Source organism: Armigeres subalbatus, chromosome 3 (genome assembly GCF_024139115.2).
Source record: "Armigeres subalbatus isolate Guangzhou_Male chromosome 3, GZ_Asu_2, whole genome shotgun sequence".
Classification (NCBI taxonomy): Eukaryota; Metazoa; Arthropoda; class Insecta; order Diptera; family Culicidae; genus Armigeres; species Armigeres subalbatus.
Genome location: NC_085141.1, coordinates 188,465,593 through 188,486,023, shown reverse-complemented (window position 1 = coordinate 188,486,023; position 20,431 = coordinate 188,465,593). Strand labels below are relative to the sequence as shown.

The 20,431-nt window shown below is 39.5% G+C and overlaps 1 protein-coding gene across 1 annotated transcript; it reads right to left on the bottom strand.

Annotated features, from left to right (window-relative positions):
• Positions 1–711: 711 nt before the first annotated feature.
• On the bottom strand, positions 712–20,359 carry LOC134227144 (OTU domain-containing protein 5-B). Its single transcript, XM_062708445.1, has 7 exons — positions 19,871–20,359; positions 19,717–19,799; positions 13,938–14,427; positions 4,196–4,352; positions 3,476–4,130; positions 1,433–1,620; positions 712–1,362 (listed from the first exon to the last, which is right to left on the bottom strand). Exons 1-7 carry the CDS (start codon positions 20,018–20,020, stop codon positions 1,214–1,216), a joined length of 1,872 nt encoding a protein of 623 aa, XP_062564429.1. The 5' UTR covers positions 20,021–20,359; the 3' UTR covers positions 712–1,213.
• Positions 20,360–20,431: the final 72 nt, after the last annotated feature.

The following is a 20,431-nucleotide window of genomic DNA, read 5'->3' as shown; positions in this document are numbered from 1 at the left end:
ACATCTATAATTATGCAGTAAATTTTGCTTCTGAAGAAAGTTATGAACAAATTAGTCAAATGACATTTTACAAAACTGCTTGGGATGGATTTATAGTAACGCATTAAGAGGATGTGTTGGAATTGGAATGAGGATATTAAAAATTCAGTAGAAAACCGAATTATAGCCGCTATCGAAATTGGATTTTTCTCACAATCCATAAGTTAAACCAAATTTTGGAAGTGGTGCGCTGTATAGCACATCACCAAATGAAAACAGCGCACCACTTCCGAAGTTAGGTTTAACGTATGAATTGTGAGAAAAATCCAACTTCGTTAGCGGCTATAATTCGGTTTTGCACTGAATTGATATTTGAAATGCAGTGAACACAGCAGCTCAATAGATTATGTCGAAGCTGCAACGATGGTGGCGTCTTAAACAAACCCAGCAGCTTCAGTAGAGACCTGTAATGCTGTGCACACTTTGTTCACACCGGGAATCAACATGTCGCGGGTGAGCTGCGGGGACCTCAGTATGTGAATATAGAAGTAGATAATTGCGATTCATGCGCGCTTGTTGTTGCCGGGGTGCTCGTCTTCTACGTTTCACCTGTTGACAATAAATAACAATACAATACGTGAGTTACTGATAGAGGCCGTTAGAGTACTGTCATGGCTTGCGATCGACGGGTGGTGAGGTTACCACCTACAGAAGAAAACAACAGAAAAGTGATCTCTTTTACTACGGTTTGGACATATATTTATTTTTCAAATTCAAAGTTATCACGCCATAAATAAAGCGTCTACACTGCAGTGTATGTATTTATATTATATGTGTATTTTTATGTGTATTAATTGCATATAATTAATTTGCTTAGTAAATTAACCATTAAATTAGAGAAGGTAATCGTGAACAAAATAAAAAATGGTGTTTTATCAATTACCGTACAATAAACATTAGTTTGATTGCGAAAAATAAAGATCATTAGCTGAATGTACTTGAAGGTAATGCAGGAAAATACGAATAAAAGAAAACTTCTCTTACTTCTATCCTCTGTACTCTCTTCATCGGTAAGCTAAACTGTATTTTACGTTCCTACTCTTATATCATGGGCAAAACATTTCCGCATCAATTTTTATTGCCAACGCACGGAGGATTGTGACCTATTTCCGAAAATAGAAAAAATCGCATTTCTAAAGTATAGTTTTTACAACATTCCACAGTGGCTCCTTATTTATGGTGAAGGCGAATCGTACTCCTCATCGGTTGTACCATATTTGTCTTCTTGAGTGCCCTTTGTTCGGTCGCTCTTTTTCACAAAGTCCATTGCTGATTCGGCTAGGGCCTTCTGAATCATTTCCCGCTCGGTTAGCTGAGCGAAACCTGTAAGAAGAGTTATTGTGATTAATTGTGTTATCCTGCTAGCCGGTTTGAAATTTTGAGATGCACTCACTACCATCATCGGTGTACGATGACTCCAATAAAGATTGGTAGAACTCAGAAACCGGTTCTGCCGGCGGCCGATTTTCGTTTTTCGCTGTTCCAGATGTGCTTGCACCACTATCACCTGCTTGTTCAATCGAAGGGCTGGTTACTAGTTTAGGCTTTTTTGGTAGCAATTCTGTGTTGGGTTTATCCACTCTGAAGAGACATACATATCATGATTATAGTTAAAATATATATAGTTCAATATTCACGATGGCACTCTGTTTTAATTCATCAATTTGTTTACACTTTGACTTGCTTCAATATTGTGTACATTTTCTTAAGTACAAAACAAATCCGATATAAGTTCTTTCACAAATTACGTAACGCTGAAGGGGGAGGGAGGGGGTCAAGCCGAGCGTTACGGTCCATACAAAAATATTAAACCTTCCATACAAAAAGTATTACGTGGGGGAGGGTGGGGTCACCAAATTTAGCGTTACGTAATTTTAGAAAGAACCCTATGTATGACGGTCAGAGTTTCGTACTGAATTACATTACCGTGTATGAAACAACTTAGGGGAAAGTGGGGCAAGATGGCCATCCTAAGCGGTATCCCTTGTAAAATAATGACACTCCTTCAAATTATTTTTATTTGTCCATAAAACACTTTTATGATGACCCGTCTTTGACATAAGTATCAATAAACACTGATTAATAACGTTTCAGTATCTTATAAACTGGTTTTAAAAAAGGTGTTTTTATGATGCCTATATTAACCATATGGGGCAATATGACCACCATGTCGGGGCAAGACGAGCATGGACCAAAAACTATATCAAAAGTGTGCTAAATTTATTTAGAATAGGGGACACATTTCTTGCACTTCTGTGGATTATTTTCAAATGATGCTTCGTTAAAAAATTGCGTATTCCATGTTGATTTCTTGACAATGATGACAATGAATTTGCCTAAAACTAAATTTTACTGTTAAAACCATATTCTTTGTTTTAAATCATCTCTGATTCATGCAGAAACTATTTAGATCATTTTTTAAATGCATTTAATGGTTAGGCGACTCTTAATCATGGAGATGACCTTGTTCCTATATAGTTGGCAATACCGCCCCAGGCCGACGTATATCCAAAGATTTTTATCTTATCGAACCTAATTACTGTGAATCTCCTCAAATTATTATTGTATATAGGCTATAGTTATATAAAAGCTTCGGTAAATAACAATTTGTCCTGAAAAATGATTAATTCAGGCTTCAATTGTTAAATTATGGAACTAGAAAATTATAAGAAAATTCGAATTTCAACTAAACCATCTTCAAATCAATATTACAAGAACAAGTGAGTTTATCAAAGTGCATTTTTCAGTTGTATAGCCCTTTTACATTATTGTGAACCATCCCTTGTAATAATAATGTGAATATAATGCTAACTTAAGGCATAATTAACGTTGGCTGTCTTGCCCCATATGGCCATCTTACCCCACTTTCCCCTAATCATCCAACGCAAAGTTAGAAAACCGAAAAAAATGCCCAAATTAGTGCAACCGAAAAAAAAAACTTTTTTTTTTTATTTAATGACAATTCTGCCCACGGTAATAATGATAACATTAGGCTCCCATTTCAGATTGCTTCTTGTTACTTTTTATTTTAAATTTGATTCCAACCTTTACATAAGACTATTTGTATTAGTACATACATCCCATAGTTGTCCAGTCTGTATAAAGAAATGCTTCAAACAATGTAATCAGCAAAAGAAAAGTTGTCGAATTATACGTCTTTGACATGCATTTCATGTCAATCTGAGCTCACTCGAGCTTTTCGCACTAATTTGCCGGAAGAAGGATTGACAGAGATACATTTCCTCAAACATTTTGGCTTAATACCGCATATAAAATACACATCAAATGCGCCAACTTATGCAACCACAGATTACCCCCAATCCCCCCTACTTTTCCCTCATTAGAGCACCATCTGAAATACTTGAGATATAGCGGTGCTCCTTTTCTATATTAGGTAGCTGAAATGAACCGTCAATGCATTAGTAGGTATACTTACGGAGAATTCAAATTACGTTTCTTTCGTCTATTACTGCCATTGAAATAATATTGAACCGAACAAGAGCTCTCCGGGAGGGAACAATCCATCTCGAAGGAGCTATTTTTAGAACTTGATGAACAGCTTCCTTGGTTGAAAGAATGATTCGATGGCGATGGAGAGGACGATTTACGAAACTCACAAATCAACGAGTCTGAGTACGACGAAGCACCCTCTGGACTTTGCTTCGGCGGTTTATCCGGACTCACCGAAGTACTACAACAACCGCCACCACCCAGATCGCTGGACGTTACGGTACTGGTGCTCTTGCTATTTTTGCCGGAGTTCTTGCGCATACTGTCACGGCACCATTGCAAGTACGATTCTCTGGCTATCTGCTCTTCAATTGCTTCGTTCGTGGCTTCCCAGTCAGTGGTTTTCAGTTTATCCTCAAACATTGTTTGTTCGATCTCCAACTCTTCGCTCATTCGGACTGCATCTGACATTTGCTTGATATCCAGTTCGTCAGGCCTGTAACCGGCTAGCCCCAATCCAACGCCAACTGACGCCTTGTATGGATCTAATATTGCATTGTAGTGCGAACACCGCTGATAGGACAACCGTAGCGGTTCGTTCCCATTGTTCAATTGTTCGGAATTGAAGATGTTGATGGGTTCTGCGAATGTAATAATGTTACTATGTTACATCATTTTGAATTAAAATATTCTTTTTTCGACATACCTAGCTGATAGCAGTACAATTCCACAGAGCGGTTGTACATCTCCGACATTGCTTGAATCTCGATATGATTTCCATGAACGTGGTTTGCTCGTTTCCTTGTAACATAATTGCTTATGTCTTCCGTTACAAATTGTGCAAAATATTCTCGATTTTGGTACTGTAACAAAAAAATAAAAACAAAATCAAAAAATTAATAGAGGTATTAGATGCCCTAGCGGTAAAACTTGTTTAACACCGGCAGTTGTGGCAGGTGAATTTAATGCGTGTGCAGTGAACTGGGGTTCTCTAACGCTAGAGGTCACATCTAATACTAGAGTGGCGATACCCCGTTTGGCATAATGGCTATTTGGCATAATTTGTATGTGGTGTTAAATTGAAGGCCGTTTGGCATAATGTGTATGCGATGTCGCCGTTTGGCATTGATGCCATTTGGCATAATTTACATATGATTCCAAATTCAATTTGATTTCAGCTCTCGACAGAGCAACTAGTTTTTTTGTTCTTTGCTAACCACGCGGTAGCTGTCTGTTTTTAGCAGTGCATTGTTCTTGCAAGCCTGTCGATCGTTTTTACCGTTGCGATGTGTGAAATACAAAACACAATTGAATTCAGTTTCCCGCTTGGCAGTGAGAAGCCAAATATGAGCGAAATTATCCAGACCGCATCGTGCTTTCGTGCTGTGCGGTTCTTTCTCTCTTTGCGGAAGGAAGTTTTAATACTACCCGAAGCTATTTGAATTTCAACGGTGCTTCTTAGCGCTATTTGTACCCACTGATCCCGTTACGATCTTTGCAAGGACCCGTGCCTTCGTTTTACGTTGGACCCGTTTGCGGAAGTAAAATTCCGACAAGCGGTGGTAATCCTGCAGGGACACCGTTCTGGGAAAAAACCTCTTAGAAGGTCACGTCTCCACGCTCAGCAATGAGCATCAATAAAAACAAGAGGAAGAGGGCGTCTCTGAATTCTCCACTTCCTTCAAAGAAACAGGGTTTCAAGACCGTCCTGCCCAAGCGCGGAAAAAATAGAAGGAAGCTGGAGACTTCAGATGTTCCTTCTAAATCTAACGTTGACATTATTTCTTCTCCTATCGAACTGAGCAATCAGTTCGATTTGATTAATGATGAAATTGACCAAATCGAATCTACCTCTAGCCCAGGTGATTCGATTCATGCGAAAAAGCAAAGGATTCCGCCAATTGTGGTATCTGTTGCCGAGTTTTCTGGCTTCCGGAATGAGATTTTGAGTAACCTTCAGGGGATCAAGGTTTCATTTCAGATTGCTAGGAAGGGTGACTGCCGCGTTTTGCCGGGATCCTTTGACGATCGCAAACGTCTTCTTCAGTATTTAACTGAGAAGCGCCATAAATTCTTCACATACGACGACAAAACTGAGCGATTGTTCAAAGTCGTCTTGAAAGGTCTCCCAGTGATGATAAATCACTGGATGATATCGAAATTGAAATTTCTCAATTACTTGGATTTGCACCAGTCCAGGTAATTAAGATGAAAAGAAATCCCACTCTGGTACTTCCCAAAGGGCATTTCTCAAGAATTTTATTTAGTTCATTTTAACAAAAGTGAACTAAATAATATGAAAAGTTTGGAAAAGGCCTGTATTATGTCTCATGTCCGTGTTACATGGGAACATTTCCGCAGGCCTGGGGGAAATTTCCGAAACCCCACCCAGTGCCGTAAGTGCCAAAAGTGGGGTCATGGAACCAAACATTGTCACATGGATGCTTAATGCATGATTTGTGGTGGAACCTCTCACGCCAAGGACGCATGTCCTGTGAGAGAAGATTCCAATAAATTTAAATGTGCAAATTGTGGGGGAAAACAAAAGATATTTTAGTTACTAGATAAAGATTGTCGCTGTCGTCGCTGTCCGGAACATCTTTTGCTGGCGAGGATAGGGGAGCTAAATGTCAAAGAAGGAAAATCCATACGATTTGACAGGTATGTACCACACATGTTTCGGACAGCAGAACAAAGGGAACAGTAGCGACAATCTTTATCTAGTAACTAAAATATCTTTTGGGAAAACATAAATCCAATTTCTGGGAATGCCCTTCACGCAAAAAAGTTTTGAATTCCCGTGCAAAATTGATGACGGGAAATTCCAATAGGATCCCAGATTCGACGGCTAGAAATTTTTCAAACGCTCAAATTTCGAAACCGGTTACCGGTCGAGCAATTCATACCCACCACAATTCACAAACAAATGTTGCCGCTCGTCAACGGGTAGCAAGCACTTCAGTAAATTCCAATTTTTCCAATGTACCTACGTATGCAAACATCGCTACTGGTAGACAAAATTTCTCTTCTCAAAATGAGGTTTATACCCATGTCCCAACGGAAAATAACGGTCATGTTGCCGATTCAGGTAGCATGACTGCTTCCGATTTTGATTTTTAACTGAACAATTGCATCACATGATTGATGCAATGTTCAAAGCAAATACCATTCCTGAAGCTGTTCAGGTTGGTATAAAGTACACACAAAAAATTGTTATCGGACTCCGTTTCAATGGATCTAAATAATTGTGTGAAAGTTCTAAATTGGAATGCCCGCTCTCTAAAGGGTAAGGAAGATGAATTATTCAACTTCCTAACAGTTCATAATGTGCATATTGCCATTATAACAGAAACTTATTTAAAGCCCGGACTCTCCATTAAAAGAGATCCAAACTATTTTATCTACAGAAATGATCGTCTTGACAGCGCCTGTGGTGGGGTCGCCATTGTCATTAATAGACGTATCAAACATAAATTATTTTCTTCGTTTGAAACCAAAGTTTTTGAAACCTTGGGAGTTTCTGTTGAAACAAATTTTGGTCAATTTTCCTTCATTGCAGCCTATTTGCCTTTTCAATGCAATGGGCAGCAAAAGAATTTGTTGAAAGCTGATCTTCAAATTCTGACTCGCAACAAATCAAAATTCTTCGTAATTGGTGACTTCAATGCCAAACACCGTTCATGGAATAATGCTCAAAGCAATTCCAACGGCAAAATTTTATTTGAAGATTGTTCTGCAGGATATTATACTATTCAATATCCCAATAGCCCTACTTGTTTTTCTTCCAGTCGAAATCCTTCTACAATTGATTTAGTTTTAACGGATTCGAGTCAGCTGTGTGGCCAATTGGTAACTCATGCTGACTTTGACTCTGATCACCTTCCTGTGACATTTGAAATCTCACAAGAAGCCATTTATAATCCAATCAGCTCTACTTTTAATTATCATAGAGCTGATTGGGATTTATATAAAACATATATCGATAGGAATTTTGATGTTAATATTCCTTTGGATACCAAAAGTGATATTGACAATGCGCTCGTATCTTTGACAAATTTTATTGTCGAAGCCAGAGGCATTGCAATTCCTAAATGTGAAATTAAATTCAACTCCATTATTATTGACGACGATCTTCAGCTACTGATTCGTCTTAAAAATGTGAGGCGAAGGCAATACCAAAGAACTCGCGATCCCGCGTTGAAAGGTATTTGGCGAGATTTGCAAAATGAAATTAAAAAACGTTTCGCTATTCTGAGAAATACCAACTTTGAGAATAATGTCTCGAAGTTGGATCCCAGTTCGAAACCCTTTTGAAATTAACAAAATTCTTAAAAACCTCAAAAGCCAATTCCAGCGCTTAAAGAGGGAAATAAAATTTTATTAACAAATGGCGAAAAGGCTCAAAAACTTGCTCAGCAGTTCGAGAGTGCCCATAATTTTAGTCTAGGTCTCACTAGTCCAATTGAGGATCAGGTTACACGGAGCTTCGAAGACATCCTCAATCAAGAGAATGTTTTTGACCCTTCGTTGGGAACTAATTTGGATGAAGTGAGATCTATTACTAGAAAATTTAAAAATATGAAAGCACCGGGTGACGATGTTATTTTCTACATACTTATCAAAAGACTTCCTGAGAGCTCTTTATCCTTTTTTCCTTTTTGGTTAATTTATTTAACAAATGTTTTCAATTGGCATACTTCCCAGATAAATGGAAAAACGACAAAGTTGTTTAAATTTTGAAGTCGGACAAAAACCAACTGAGGCTTCTAGTTATCGCCCAATCAGTTTGATTTCTTCAATAAGCAAACTGTTTGAAAAGATTATTTTTAATAGAATGATGGTTCATATTAATGACAATTCTATTTTTGCTGATGAGCAATTTGGTTTTCGCCATGGGCATTCAACCACTCATCAGTTATTAAGAGTTACGAACTTAATTCGGCTCAACAAATCTGAAGGATATTCGACTGGAGTTGCTCTTCTTGATATAGAGAAAGCATTTGACAGTGTTTGGCATGAAGGTTTGATTGTAAAATTGATGAATTTTAATTTTCCTCTGTACATTATTAAACTGATCCAAAATTATTTATCAGATCGCTCACTGCAGGTAAACTATCAGAATTCTAAATCTGATACCGTGGAGGTACCATATTCTGCGCATTTAAGAAAATTTTGAAACAAAATCGTTGTTATCGAGAAACTATAATGATTTATTAATACCTTTATGTAGTAGTTGTGCAACTATAATCCACGGAAGACTATGAATCGTGATTAATTATTTTAGAGCGTCTTAGGGGAAATGCTACAAGGTTAAAAGACTATTATTCTTCCATTTACTTCCACTATTAACTTTTTTATGTATCAACAAGCAGATACGCATTTCGTTTCCTACTTGGAAACTTCTTCAGTCGATAACAAACACTGAAGAAGTTTCCAAGTAGGAAACGAAATGCGTATCTGCTTGTTGATACATAAAAAAGTTAATAGTGGAAGTAAATGGAAGAATAATAGTCTTTTAGACTATGAATCTTTAAAATTTTGATTAAATTGACAAAGCACATATATTATTAATCGATTTGTGAATTGCCATATGGTTCCTAATTCTGCGCACGTATTTTGAAATGTTCCATATTCTGCGCACAATGTTCCTAATTCTGCGCATAATAATAACCAGTCAGTTTGAGTAATTTTTTGTCTTATGAAATGGTTTTGAACATTTATACAAATATTTCATTACTTTTGCACGTTTTTAGTACCATGTATATTTCCTAAAGTCTATCTGACTACAACGTTTTGCCGTTCTCGTACGCAAGTAGACGAAAAAACGTCCGCTCCAAAACGAACTTATAACGAAATATAAGACCTGGCGAATTGGACCCAAACCCAATCGACTGAGCTGTGATGAATAGAGATAATGCCTGTGTGTGCATGTATGTGTGTACGATGTATGTGCACAAAGATCTTATCTATTTTTCAAGTCCATTATCCGATTGCTCGCCATCACCACAAGTTGCTTTCGACGATTTTCCGTTAGACAACTTTCCAGATCGGTTATTGTGTTCATGTCGATGGTCAAGTCACTGTTTTTCCTTGTTTATTAAAGTTCGCCATTGACGAAAAGGCAATTTTTTATTCCTATCAAATCCGATATTTATATGGAATTGAAATAAATGTAATCCAACGCGAATAATAAGACCAGTCCTACATAAATGCGGATGTTGCCCAAAGTGCTATTTTCTCAAATGTCAGAATGCCAACCTAGGAAATCTTCGATGTCGATTTTCAGGGAAAATCATTCGTGCTAGTCACGTGATATACACATTTAGATTAGATACCTCGAAGTTAGAAAAAACGCTCAGTGGAGCGGTGGTGCGCAAAGCCAAGTATTAGATATCCTTTGTCTCTTACCGGATAATCGATCTACGCATTTTTTTTTGCACTTCTTGTTTTATTCCAGCATTTTGGAATATACATTTCCTTGCCAAAACAGTTGCTACGTCAAATTTAGGTTAAGAAGCCATCAGGCTTATTGTGCCTATCCATTCCACGCGCACAATTAGGAACAGAAAGTAAATTTTGTGCCATATTCTGCGCAACATAAAATGCTTTCCATAAGATAGATATTACACTATGGAAGCCGATTTTCATCATATTGAAGCAACAAATAATCTGATTTAGAACTCCGCTTTGAAAATATGAGTCCAAATCTTTATTTTTTGCTCAAATTCGAGAAAAAAATGTTTACGTGCGTTTTAGCGCTGCTGCTAATGGCGGCCATTTTTCGACATTTTTCGATTTTATCGATTTTGTTTTTCTTCATATTTCCGTTATCAACGCTAAATTATTGCTTTATTATCTGCACATGACAACAATAAATTGCCAACTTTTTGATGACATGTAAGTAAATATAATGATAACATTGAAGAAAATTTAAAAAAATGTTTTAGTGTCAAAGTGCGCAGAATTAGGAGCCGCGCAGAATAAGGTACGCGCACGGTAGATTACCTGTAAGAGCTGGTGTTCCCCAAGGCAGCATACTGGGGCCCATTTTGTATAACATTTTTACTTCTGACTTGCCTGATTTACCACCAGGGTGTCAAAAATCTTTGTTTGCAGATGACACAGGTCTCTCAGCCAAAGGGCGTAGCCTTCGTGTCATTTGTAGTAGATTGCAAAAAAGTTTGGATATTTTCTCCACTTACTTGCAAAATGGAAAATTTCCCCGAATGCTTCCAAAACTCAGCTTATAATTTTCCCACATAAGCCGAGAGCTTCTTATTTGAAACCTTCTAGCAGACATATTGTCACTATGAATGGGGTTCCAATTAATTGGAAGCTAAATATTTAGGACTTCTGCTAGATCAAAAATTAACTTTTAAAAATCACATTGAAGGCCTTCAAGCCAAATGTAACAAATATATTAAGTGTCTATATCCACTTATAAACAGAAAATCAAAACTTTGTCTTAAGAACAAACTTTTGATTTACAAACAAATTTTTAGACCTGCCATGTTGTATGCTGTGCCAATATGGACTAGTTGCTGCAATACCAGAAAGAAGGCACTCCAGAGGATTCAAAATAAAATTTTGAAAATGATTCTGAAGTTGCCTCCGTGGTATAGTACCAATCAGGGTTGTAAATATTCGGCAGCACTGGATGAAGGTGATGTTTTTTTATATCATGTTTTTATTTTCTTCCTGCTTTGAAATCAACCTCACTTTCCCGGAGAGGCAGAAAAGTAAACAACAGAACTCACATCACCCACTGCGCCGCGAAGATGAAATTTACCACAGCAAAATGTACACATTCACCCAGCAAATTGAAAAAATTCACCACGCGTTTAAATGGGCCACTCACAGTCATACGGTATGGCGCGAACTGAGCAGCCTGTCAGAGCGACTTGTGAGTGGCTGAATGCGAAATTGAATGGTCAGTGTTGGAACTGATTTTTCGGCTGCACCCAGTCGCACTCACCACGGCGGCGATGAAGGCGACTGCAGATTATACTGAGATCCATGTTTTTCACTGCATTGACTGTGAAATATTTCTACCCTGGTACCAATGAACTTCATAGAATTTCTAATATTGAGACATTGCAACAAATGTCCAACAAAATAATTTCCAATTTTAGACAAAAATCGTTGCAATCTTCTATTGCAACGATTAGCTCCTTGTACCCTTAGTATAAATTAGGTTAGGTTTAGTTTAAGTTAAAAACATTGTAATTCCTACATGGTTCAATTAAACCAGAGGAAAAATCCTAACTGCCAGAGGCAATTGAAATGTATTAATAATAAATAAAACCGTGTCATAGCAAATAAGGATGATAGTGTTAAGAAAACACGGAACACCTAGTCTAAGAGATGAATGCATGTATTATATAATTAGCAAATAAAATTAGTTAAAAAAAAAAAAAAAAAAGCGAAATTATCCATTTCGTGAAGATGATGGACATGGATCGATGCTGTTTACAGAATAACACAGGAAAAATCCTTGTTCATTAAGTTCAAAACGGAGGAAGCAATGCTGTATGCATTGACTTCTAATTCGGACGCATTATTTTTCAATTATGCAAATGGAAAAGAAGCTGCTGTATGCATGTCCCCTGCGGGTGAATACATCCAGTATGTGCGGGTGTACGACTTACTACCCGAAGTTACAGATCACGAACTTGCTACTGTGCTGGGGAAGTATGGTAAAGTGAAGAATGTGGTACGGGAAAAATTTCCAGCTGAGCTTTGCTTCGACGCGTACACAGGTGTACGTGGCGTGTACATGGACGTGAAGAAGGAAATCCCGTCATCCCTACATGGTTCAGCCAAATCGCACTGAGCGCCAACAAAAAAATACCCATTTTTCTACTCAAATTTTCAGTTAGCAGATTCAATTGATCACAAATCGTATCGGATATCCCTCAACCTCATAAATGTGGATATCCTACAACTAATGTACGTATAAATTGATATGGAATGATGTCCGTTTCATTTTTGCGAACAAAATACCACAAGTCAGTCAAAAAGCCGCTTGGTACGATTTGGCTGAACCCCGACCATTCTCGAATCGAAGGAGGAACATTTTTTTATAGCGGAAACAAGAATAAATGTTTTCTATGTAAGATGGACGGACACCATCTTAACTTATGCCCCAAGCGGAAAACCCGGGAACAGCAAAGAAAACGTCAAGAAAAACGGAATGAAAATGAAAAAAAAGTTAACAACCCTACGTACGCTGCTGTAATGGAAGAGAATTTTGCGGACAAAACTGGCTATGAATCGGAAACAGAGGGGACCAATGACGCATTACTGGAGGAAAACGGAGTTCAAATGGATGTGTCCAGTCCGGCAACTGAAAACCCAAAAATAGACTCGTGCAATATGCAAGAGAAACCAGAAAAAAAAGAAACGGAGGAACAATGGATGTTGCAGCAAGGGCAAAGAACAATTTCTCGAGTGAAAACCTCAACATTTACGCTACCTCAGGGGAAGTATTATTAAGTGTATTTCAATATGTTTATATTATCAGTTTCTGGCCCCGTTGAGTTGTTTTTACGACATCTGAGCCTACCAAATAAATGAAATAGAAAAAAAAATGATTCAAAATTAATTGCCTTTGGCATAATTCATATGAAATACCAAAAATAAAATCGTTAATCTAATTTTGAAAACACTTAAGCCTTCTTGCGTCAACGTTAATGATTAAATGAAAAGTTGAAAGTCAAAGAACTGCACATGCAATAAAGAAGGGTAAATAACAGGGAAAATAATAAAAGCTTTGCTATAATGACTTTCAACAAATAGTTAGAAAATCCATTGAAATAAACAAAGAACTGCTCGCGTTGCAAAGAAGGGGTAATTTATAGGAAGTGAAAACGATAAGGTAATAAAGCGAATTGGAAGAAATACATCCTCAGCGGGTATATTCACAATTTTGCTTTGTACCGTTTTGCGGTGTACGTGTTAGTCTCGTGTAAGACAAAATGTGTTATTTTGCTTTCTTTAACTGCTCGTATTTGCCCGGTATAAGGCAAAACGAAATGTTTTGCCTTCTTTAAATGCTTGCATTTGCCCGGTATAAGACTAAATGTGTTATTTTGCCTTCTTTGAATACTCGCATTTGCTCGGGTATTGGCCGCGAAACGGTTCACCGCAAAATAGTACTAACTACGGCCAAATGATACAAAACGCAGAATGGAATACTGCGCAATGATAATGATCGCGATGTGGTACCGCAAATTGTCGTACAATTTTTAAAGCTTTAATCTTTACTTAGCATAACGGAGGCGAATTATGGGCGCTTTACCGTAATATGCCAAATGGTCAAAGTGATCAACTTATATGAATTATGCCAAATGGCCCTCAATTGACGGTAATACTTTTTATCTTAGAAGGACTTAGCATCATCTTTAAGAGCAACGCTATACTACCCGTGAGTTAAAGACCGTACTTACTATATAATCCATTGTCTGTTGTCGAATCATTTCGTGCATGTCTTGATCGCCGAAGATTTGCATAGATATTGCTCTGAACAGGCATGCACCATCTTCGATCATGTCTTTTATGACAAATCCTCTCTCGGACATAATTTTCCCGAAGGCGTCGTCTCGCTTTTTCCACTCATCGGGACTGAGTTGTGCATCCTTCTGGCCGACATGTTCGTCTCCACTGTTATAGCCGGAGAGGGCTTCCTCGACTGTTGCTTTCAAATTTATCGCGTTGCTGCTGTTGGAACCCGCAGCCACCCCATTGAGATTGCTGCTTGACGGGATTGTACTCATCGGGGACCGACCCCCAGCATTTGACAGCGGACTGGAACATGGCGGAGCTACTTGCTTCTTATTGCTCACAGCGGGTAACACAGCTTGATAGCTTGGCGATGGGTTTTTGTCACGTTCACGATTTTCCCTCTTGTGGTGATGATCTCGTTTGGTGCGGCCAAGGCTAGAAAAATACATGAATTGCGTTATAGTAGTTGTAACTTGTACATGGTTCATTTTAAACATTCTGACTACATTTACAAGCTTTCTTTAAAATATGGTTAATGAAATAATCTTAATTAATCTTGATTTTGGGGATTTTTTACATTTATAGACAGAATTTTATCAGCTTATATCTCATATTTTCTTAGGATGTACTCTTTTTCGTTCGTTTGCCATAACTCAGGCCAATTTAGCGAAAGACGTCCTCATGTGCCATATAACTATAAGCGAATTTGGTTATTATTTCACGCTAGAGTATCCATAACGTCACATGGAACCACGAAACGGCAAACCAAATCGACCACGACCTAACCGATGAAAAATTCTCCGCAGTGCGATTACAGAATCTGGCCGCTATACAACAAGCGTCGGAATCGAACGCCGCGACTGAACGTTTGGCGGCTATAGGACGGAAGGCTGACCATATCTATTCAGCCATCTTTGAAAGAAGCTGCTCCGAATGGTAGCACGCAGCTACTGCATCAAACACGGTATCCACGGATCAAAGAAACGACTTCTATGATGGTGAATGTAAGCAGTTAGTGGAGAAGAATGCAGCATGAGCGAGGTCGCTGCAACACCGCACGAGGGCGAACAAGACACAAAAGCCTATAAATAGTGCTGGAATAGACAAAATCCGATTTTCCTGTCGAAAACGCGCCAGCAGAAAGATCGAGACCGTTATGAGACGGAGCAACTGTACCACGCTAATGAAAAACTGAAACATGAAAGTTCCATGAAGGTCACGGCAACTTGCCTTTTTTACGAACGAGAGTGAGGTGATCCAAAGGTGGTGGAAGCACTACGAGCAGCACCCGAATGACAATGTAGCAGAGAACGACGGCGATATAATGACGAACTGGGAAATATGCGAGCAGAACTTAAGTATCTGGAGGAAATCCAGGAGGAGATTGGGCGGCTGAAAACTATGAGGGGACACCAATATGTTTGGCTGTACGAACTGCGGACGTATGACAAGGTACTGGTAGATAAGTAGAACCCGGCTCTTCCAAAAATGTACTAAAAAACCAAATTCACAAGACCTGCTTCATATCATATTGATCTCCTACTCAAAATATTTAGCTAGCCCAACAACATTTCTTAAAAACTATTTTATGACAGATGTTATGTGTATATCGAAGAGCAGGAATTGACACGAGAGAGAGGTACGCCTTTTACGAAGTCGGTTCAGCTACTTGGCTTTGCCGACTATTATTGATATTATGGAACGTAACTTTGAAAAGATGGAGGAAGCCTACATCATACTAAGTAAGGATACTAAGCGGATCAGGCTGGTCAACCACGTCGAAGACGATGTACACGATAAAAAGAGGCTATAGAGAGGACAGAGAGGGGCCCTTCTTAGCCGTGCGGTAAGACGCGCGGCTACGAATCAAGACTATGCTGAGGGTGGCTGGGTTCGATTCCCGGTGCCGGTCTAGGCAATTCCCTGGGCACAAAAGTATCATTGTGCTAGCCTCATGATATACGAATGCAAAGATGGTAACCTGGCTTAGAAACCTCGCAGTTAATAACTGTGGAAGTGCTCAATGAACACTAAGCTGCGAGGCGGCTCTGTTCCAGTGTGTGGATGTAATGGCAATAAGAAGAAGAAGAGAGGACAACGTTAGCCACCCACAAAGAGTTTCTTTCGGTGGTAACGAAATCGTGGTGGTTGCAGAATACGTGCACATACATGGACTCACAGGGGACCGCAGAAAACGATACCTGTTATGAAAATCGGGGACACATCGTGGCAGGAAATCGTTCGTACTTTGGACTCCGTTAGACGTTTCGATCAACTAGCAGCCGCCGCACAATGGCGGGAACCCGGACAAAACCTCAATTTTTTTTTCGTTCGTTTTGCGAAACTCGTATTTTTTATTCACCCATATATTAAATGAACTGATTCCAAAATGTAATGATTGTAGCTCTAATTTAATTTTCAATGCTTCAATGTTAGAACGAGGACGCTGTTAATGCTTCAGACCTTAAGGCTTGCGCCTCCAGAAGTACTCGAGTAGCATAGTATATGTTGGATAACAATTCTAACCTCAAAATGAATTTAGCGTCCCAAAATTACTCTTTGGTGAAAGATTCGAGCAACATATTAGGTTTTGTCCGGCATTTGTATGGGGTCCCGCCACTGTGCGCCGCCGTACCAAACGGCTTTTTTTACAAAACGCTCATTAGCCCGTCACAAGAGACCTGGACAATGTTCGTGGAGGACCAACGTGCACTTGGAATCTTCGAAAGAAAAATGCTGCGTAATATCTATGCTTGGGTTCAAATGAAAGACGATTAATGGAAGGAGGCAAATGAAGTACGAAATTCATCAGCTGTTGAGACTTTCATCAATCGGACGACTATGGCGGACAGGTCACGTAGCCAGAATGTCAGGCAATACCCTGTGAAACGGTTCTCGATATCGATCTGATTCTGTAAACAGTGGAATGCCATTCCCTACATTTGTCGTTTTCTCTGTATGTACCTGGTGAAGGTTGGCCGAAGCGTTGCGAAGCGATGGGTTTGCCTTTTCACATGCCTTACAATCAGAGCCATTCATCTTGAAGTGGTTACCAGTTTGTCCACCGATGCATGTAAGAAGGCAATCAGAAGGTTTATAGCTCGAAGAGGCTCCCCTCTGGAAATATACTCGGACAATGGTACAAATTTTGTTGGAGCGAGTCGGGAGCTGCATGATGAAATCAGCAAGATCCACTCCGAACTGAGCAGTACCTTCACGAACGCACAAACCCAGTGGCGGTTCAATCCTCCCGCTGCTCCCCACATGGGAGGCTGCTGGGAGAGAATGGTTCGGGCGGTAAAAGCGGCCCTCGGGAGCGTTCCAATTGCACGGAAACTGGATGACGAATCCTTCGCTACGGTACTGGCAGAAGCTGAAAGCATGGTCAATTCCAGGCCATTAACATTCATCCCTTTGGAAAGTGCTGAACAAGAATCGTTAACACCTAACCACTTCCTGCTACTCAATTCGCATGGCGTACGAGAACCGGAGAAACGTCCAACAGATGCAGGGAAGGCGCTGAGGAATAGCTGGAATATGGTGAAACATACGCTAGATAACTTCTGGCACCGTTGGGTGGTTGAATACCTACCAACTATCATTCGACGGACGAAGTGGTTCCGGGACATACAGCCTATCAAGGTTGGAGATCTGGTGCTCGTGGTTGACGAGAATGTGAGGAACCGATGGTTACGTGGACGAGTTATCCAAACTACTCCGGGAAAAGATGGAGTAACGCGGCGAGCTGATGTGAAGACGTTGACTGGTGTTTTGAAGAGACCTGTGACGAAGTTGGCTGTGCTAGACGTAGAAGGATCTGGTGACGCTGAACCGGAAGTTAAGGCGACACGGGGGGGAGGATGTTCGCCGCAACAGCCCCTCGTATCAGTTACCACAGATGGTAGCGAACGTGCGACACTACACACAACGGACAATCCGGGAAACGCTAACCGTCAAACTGAATGATGGTCAAAAAACATCAACAGACGGTGATAGTTGTGATCTTAGTAATTTGAGTAATATAAAATTTAATTATTACATTGAATTCTATAGTAAAGGTGAATTATAACTATTTGTACGTTGCTTGAATTAGATAAAAACTTACATACTATTTGCAGATTAGGAAATCTTACTAGTTAGTTTGTTGTGAGTTAGGCAGTTATTATTGTATGGATACTAAAATGTAAGTGGACTAGTTGAATTGGAAACGAAACTGATAATACAGTCAAACCTCCATGAGTCGATGTTCTATAACTCGATATCGACTCATGGAAGCAAATTATGCCATATTAAAAAATATTTTCTGGGTTACTATGATGGTCCCTTCAAACAGCTTCCCAAGGATTTTCTATTCCACATCTCGATATTTCCATGAGTCGACGGTCCCTTCAACATCGACTCATGGAGGTTTGACTGTAAAACAAATGAATCTCTTTTAGCTTTAAGCTGATTATACCCAAGTACGTTTGGTGAATTTGCTGGAAGAAATCCTACTAAACCTAACGCAACAGACTCGATTTATCATTTCAAACAAAGATTTGTTTGGCGGAGATGTAGAAAAATCTACACACAAGAAGGCCCCCATACAACACCTTTTACAATTTAGCCGCTGCCTGGAGTAAGTTATTAACATAATACAATATAATCGAGCCCAAATTGCTAAATGAACGAAAACATACTTGATCCTAGAAATCTCTATGATTATTGTTAAGACTCTACAAAACTATTTGCTAACACAAAGATCTCTGCCAAGGTACGAGACGAGCCAGCATTGGGCTGAAAGTCTCTCTAATAAAGATATATAAAAAAATCTCTGCCAACCAAAGACTTCATCTTACCATATTCATGGGTAGGATAATGCTTTGACTGTCCTACCCAGGAAAATTCATGCTTAGGACATGCCCTACTGGGCCCTCTAGAGCCTAACGGTAAGATGCGCGGCTACAAAGCAAGACTATGTTGAGGGTGGCTGGGTTCGATTCCCGGTGCCGGTCTAGATTTTCGGATTAGAAATTGTCTCGACTTCCCTGGGCATAAAAGTATCATCGTGTTAGCCTCATGATATACGAATGCGAAAATGGTAACTTGGCTTAGAAACCTCGCAATTAATAACTGTGGAAGTGTGTCCTACTTGTTCCCTCTCGGCGCCACTGTATATAACAGATTGTGTAGCCGAGACTTCAATCAGAAATCAGTTGATAGAGTGATTTGGATACGTATAATTAATGTACGAGAAAGGTATTAATACGTGAAAAAGACTGCTTGTTTGGAAGCCAGTTAGTTTCAACTTTAGGACGTTACTGCAAAACTGTTGCATAATAATTGTCTCATGTTTGCTGGACTTCCCTATTTACATGGGACAATTATGCATCCACCGGCAGAAAACCCAACATCTAAAATTGCGATTCACTGAACAGACAGTTCCTGAATTAAACATGACAACAACACTAAGATGGCGATCCGTTCAGATCTCCCGTTGCCATTTCTCGTCAAACCTTAATTTATAATGCTGGCCACACTTGGAATAATCCGTTCGTTAATTCGTACGATCCAGCTCCCAGCATCCGGAAAACATTACAACGGAGTCTATAAATACCTCTTTTGTGAAAGTATTTTTGGAACACTTTCTTCTAATGCAACGGGAAGTAAAGCAAAACCGAAAACATAAGCAGCAGCAACAGCAGCAGGCACAGAACTTTGCACCAAAATTAAATCAAAACTTACTTTTTGTGGGGGCTCCTCCTGTGACGGACATTTTCACTGTCAAAATTGTGCGGAGTGTGCACCCGTTTTTCCCTTGGGAGTGGCTGAAAGAAGACACGATTTTTTCCAATCACAATTTCGGATGTTCGGAGCAACCGATGATTGCAGGTCTTACTTGACTCTCTGACGTCGACAGCTGATTCAGGACAACATTCCGATGAGGGTTGCGACTGACCACCGTTCCGTTTTGGACCAGGTTTTGCGAAGTGCTACCTTCCTGGCCGTCCTCCGAACTTTTCTGGTTTACCACTGGTTTGATCGTCATGGTTCCCAATTACGTGATCCGTTTCAACCTTCCATAAGTTTTCACCGAAAATTTTCAAGTATCACAATAATGGCGTTTCCACGAGCAACTTTTTTCACTGTTCCACTGACTCTTTTTCTAATAGCGATTGAACTTGTACATGGAAGGCTAATGGCTAGCGAGTGACACAACGACAGAAAACTTTTGCACAGGCTGCTTCGCCACTAGACCAGAGAGTGTTCAATGTTCAGCGCACAAAAAAAGGAAAATATTTACGTTTGATGAGCAGGCACTGGTGATGTGATGCGCGTACAAAAAGGAAAAACTCCTCACACAAAGAAAGAAACGAACAGCGAACTTGGAGAAGATGCAACAAAGGACGGGCAAAAACATTAGTGCTGTCCAATGACTCAGTTCGAAGTAAATATAGGC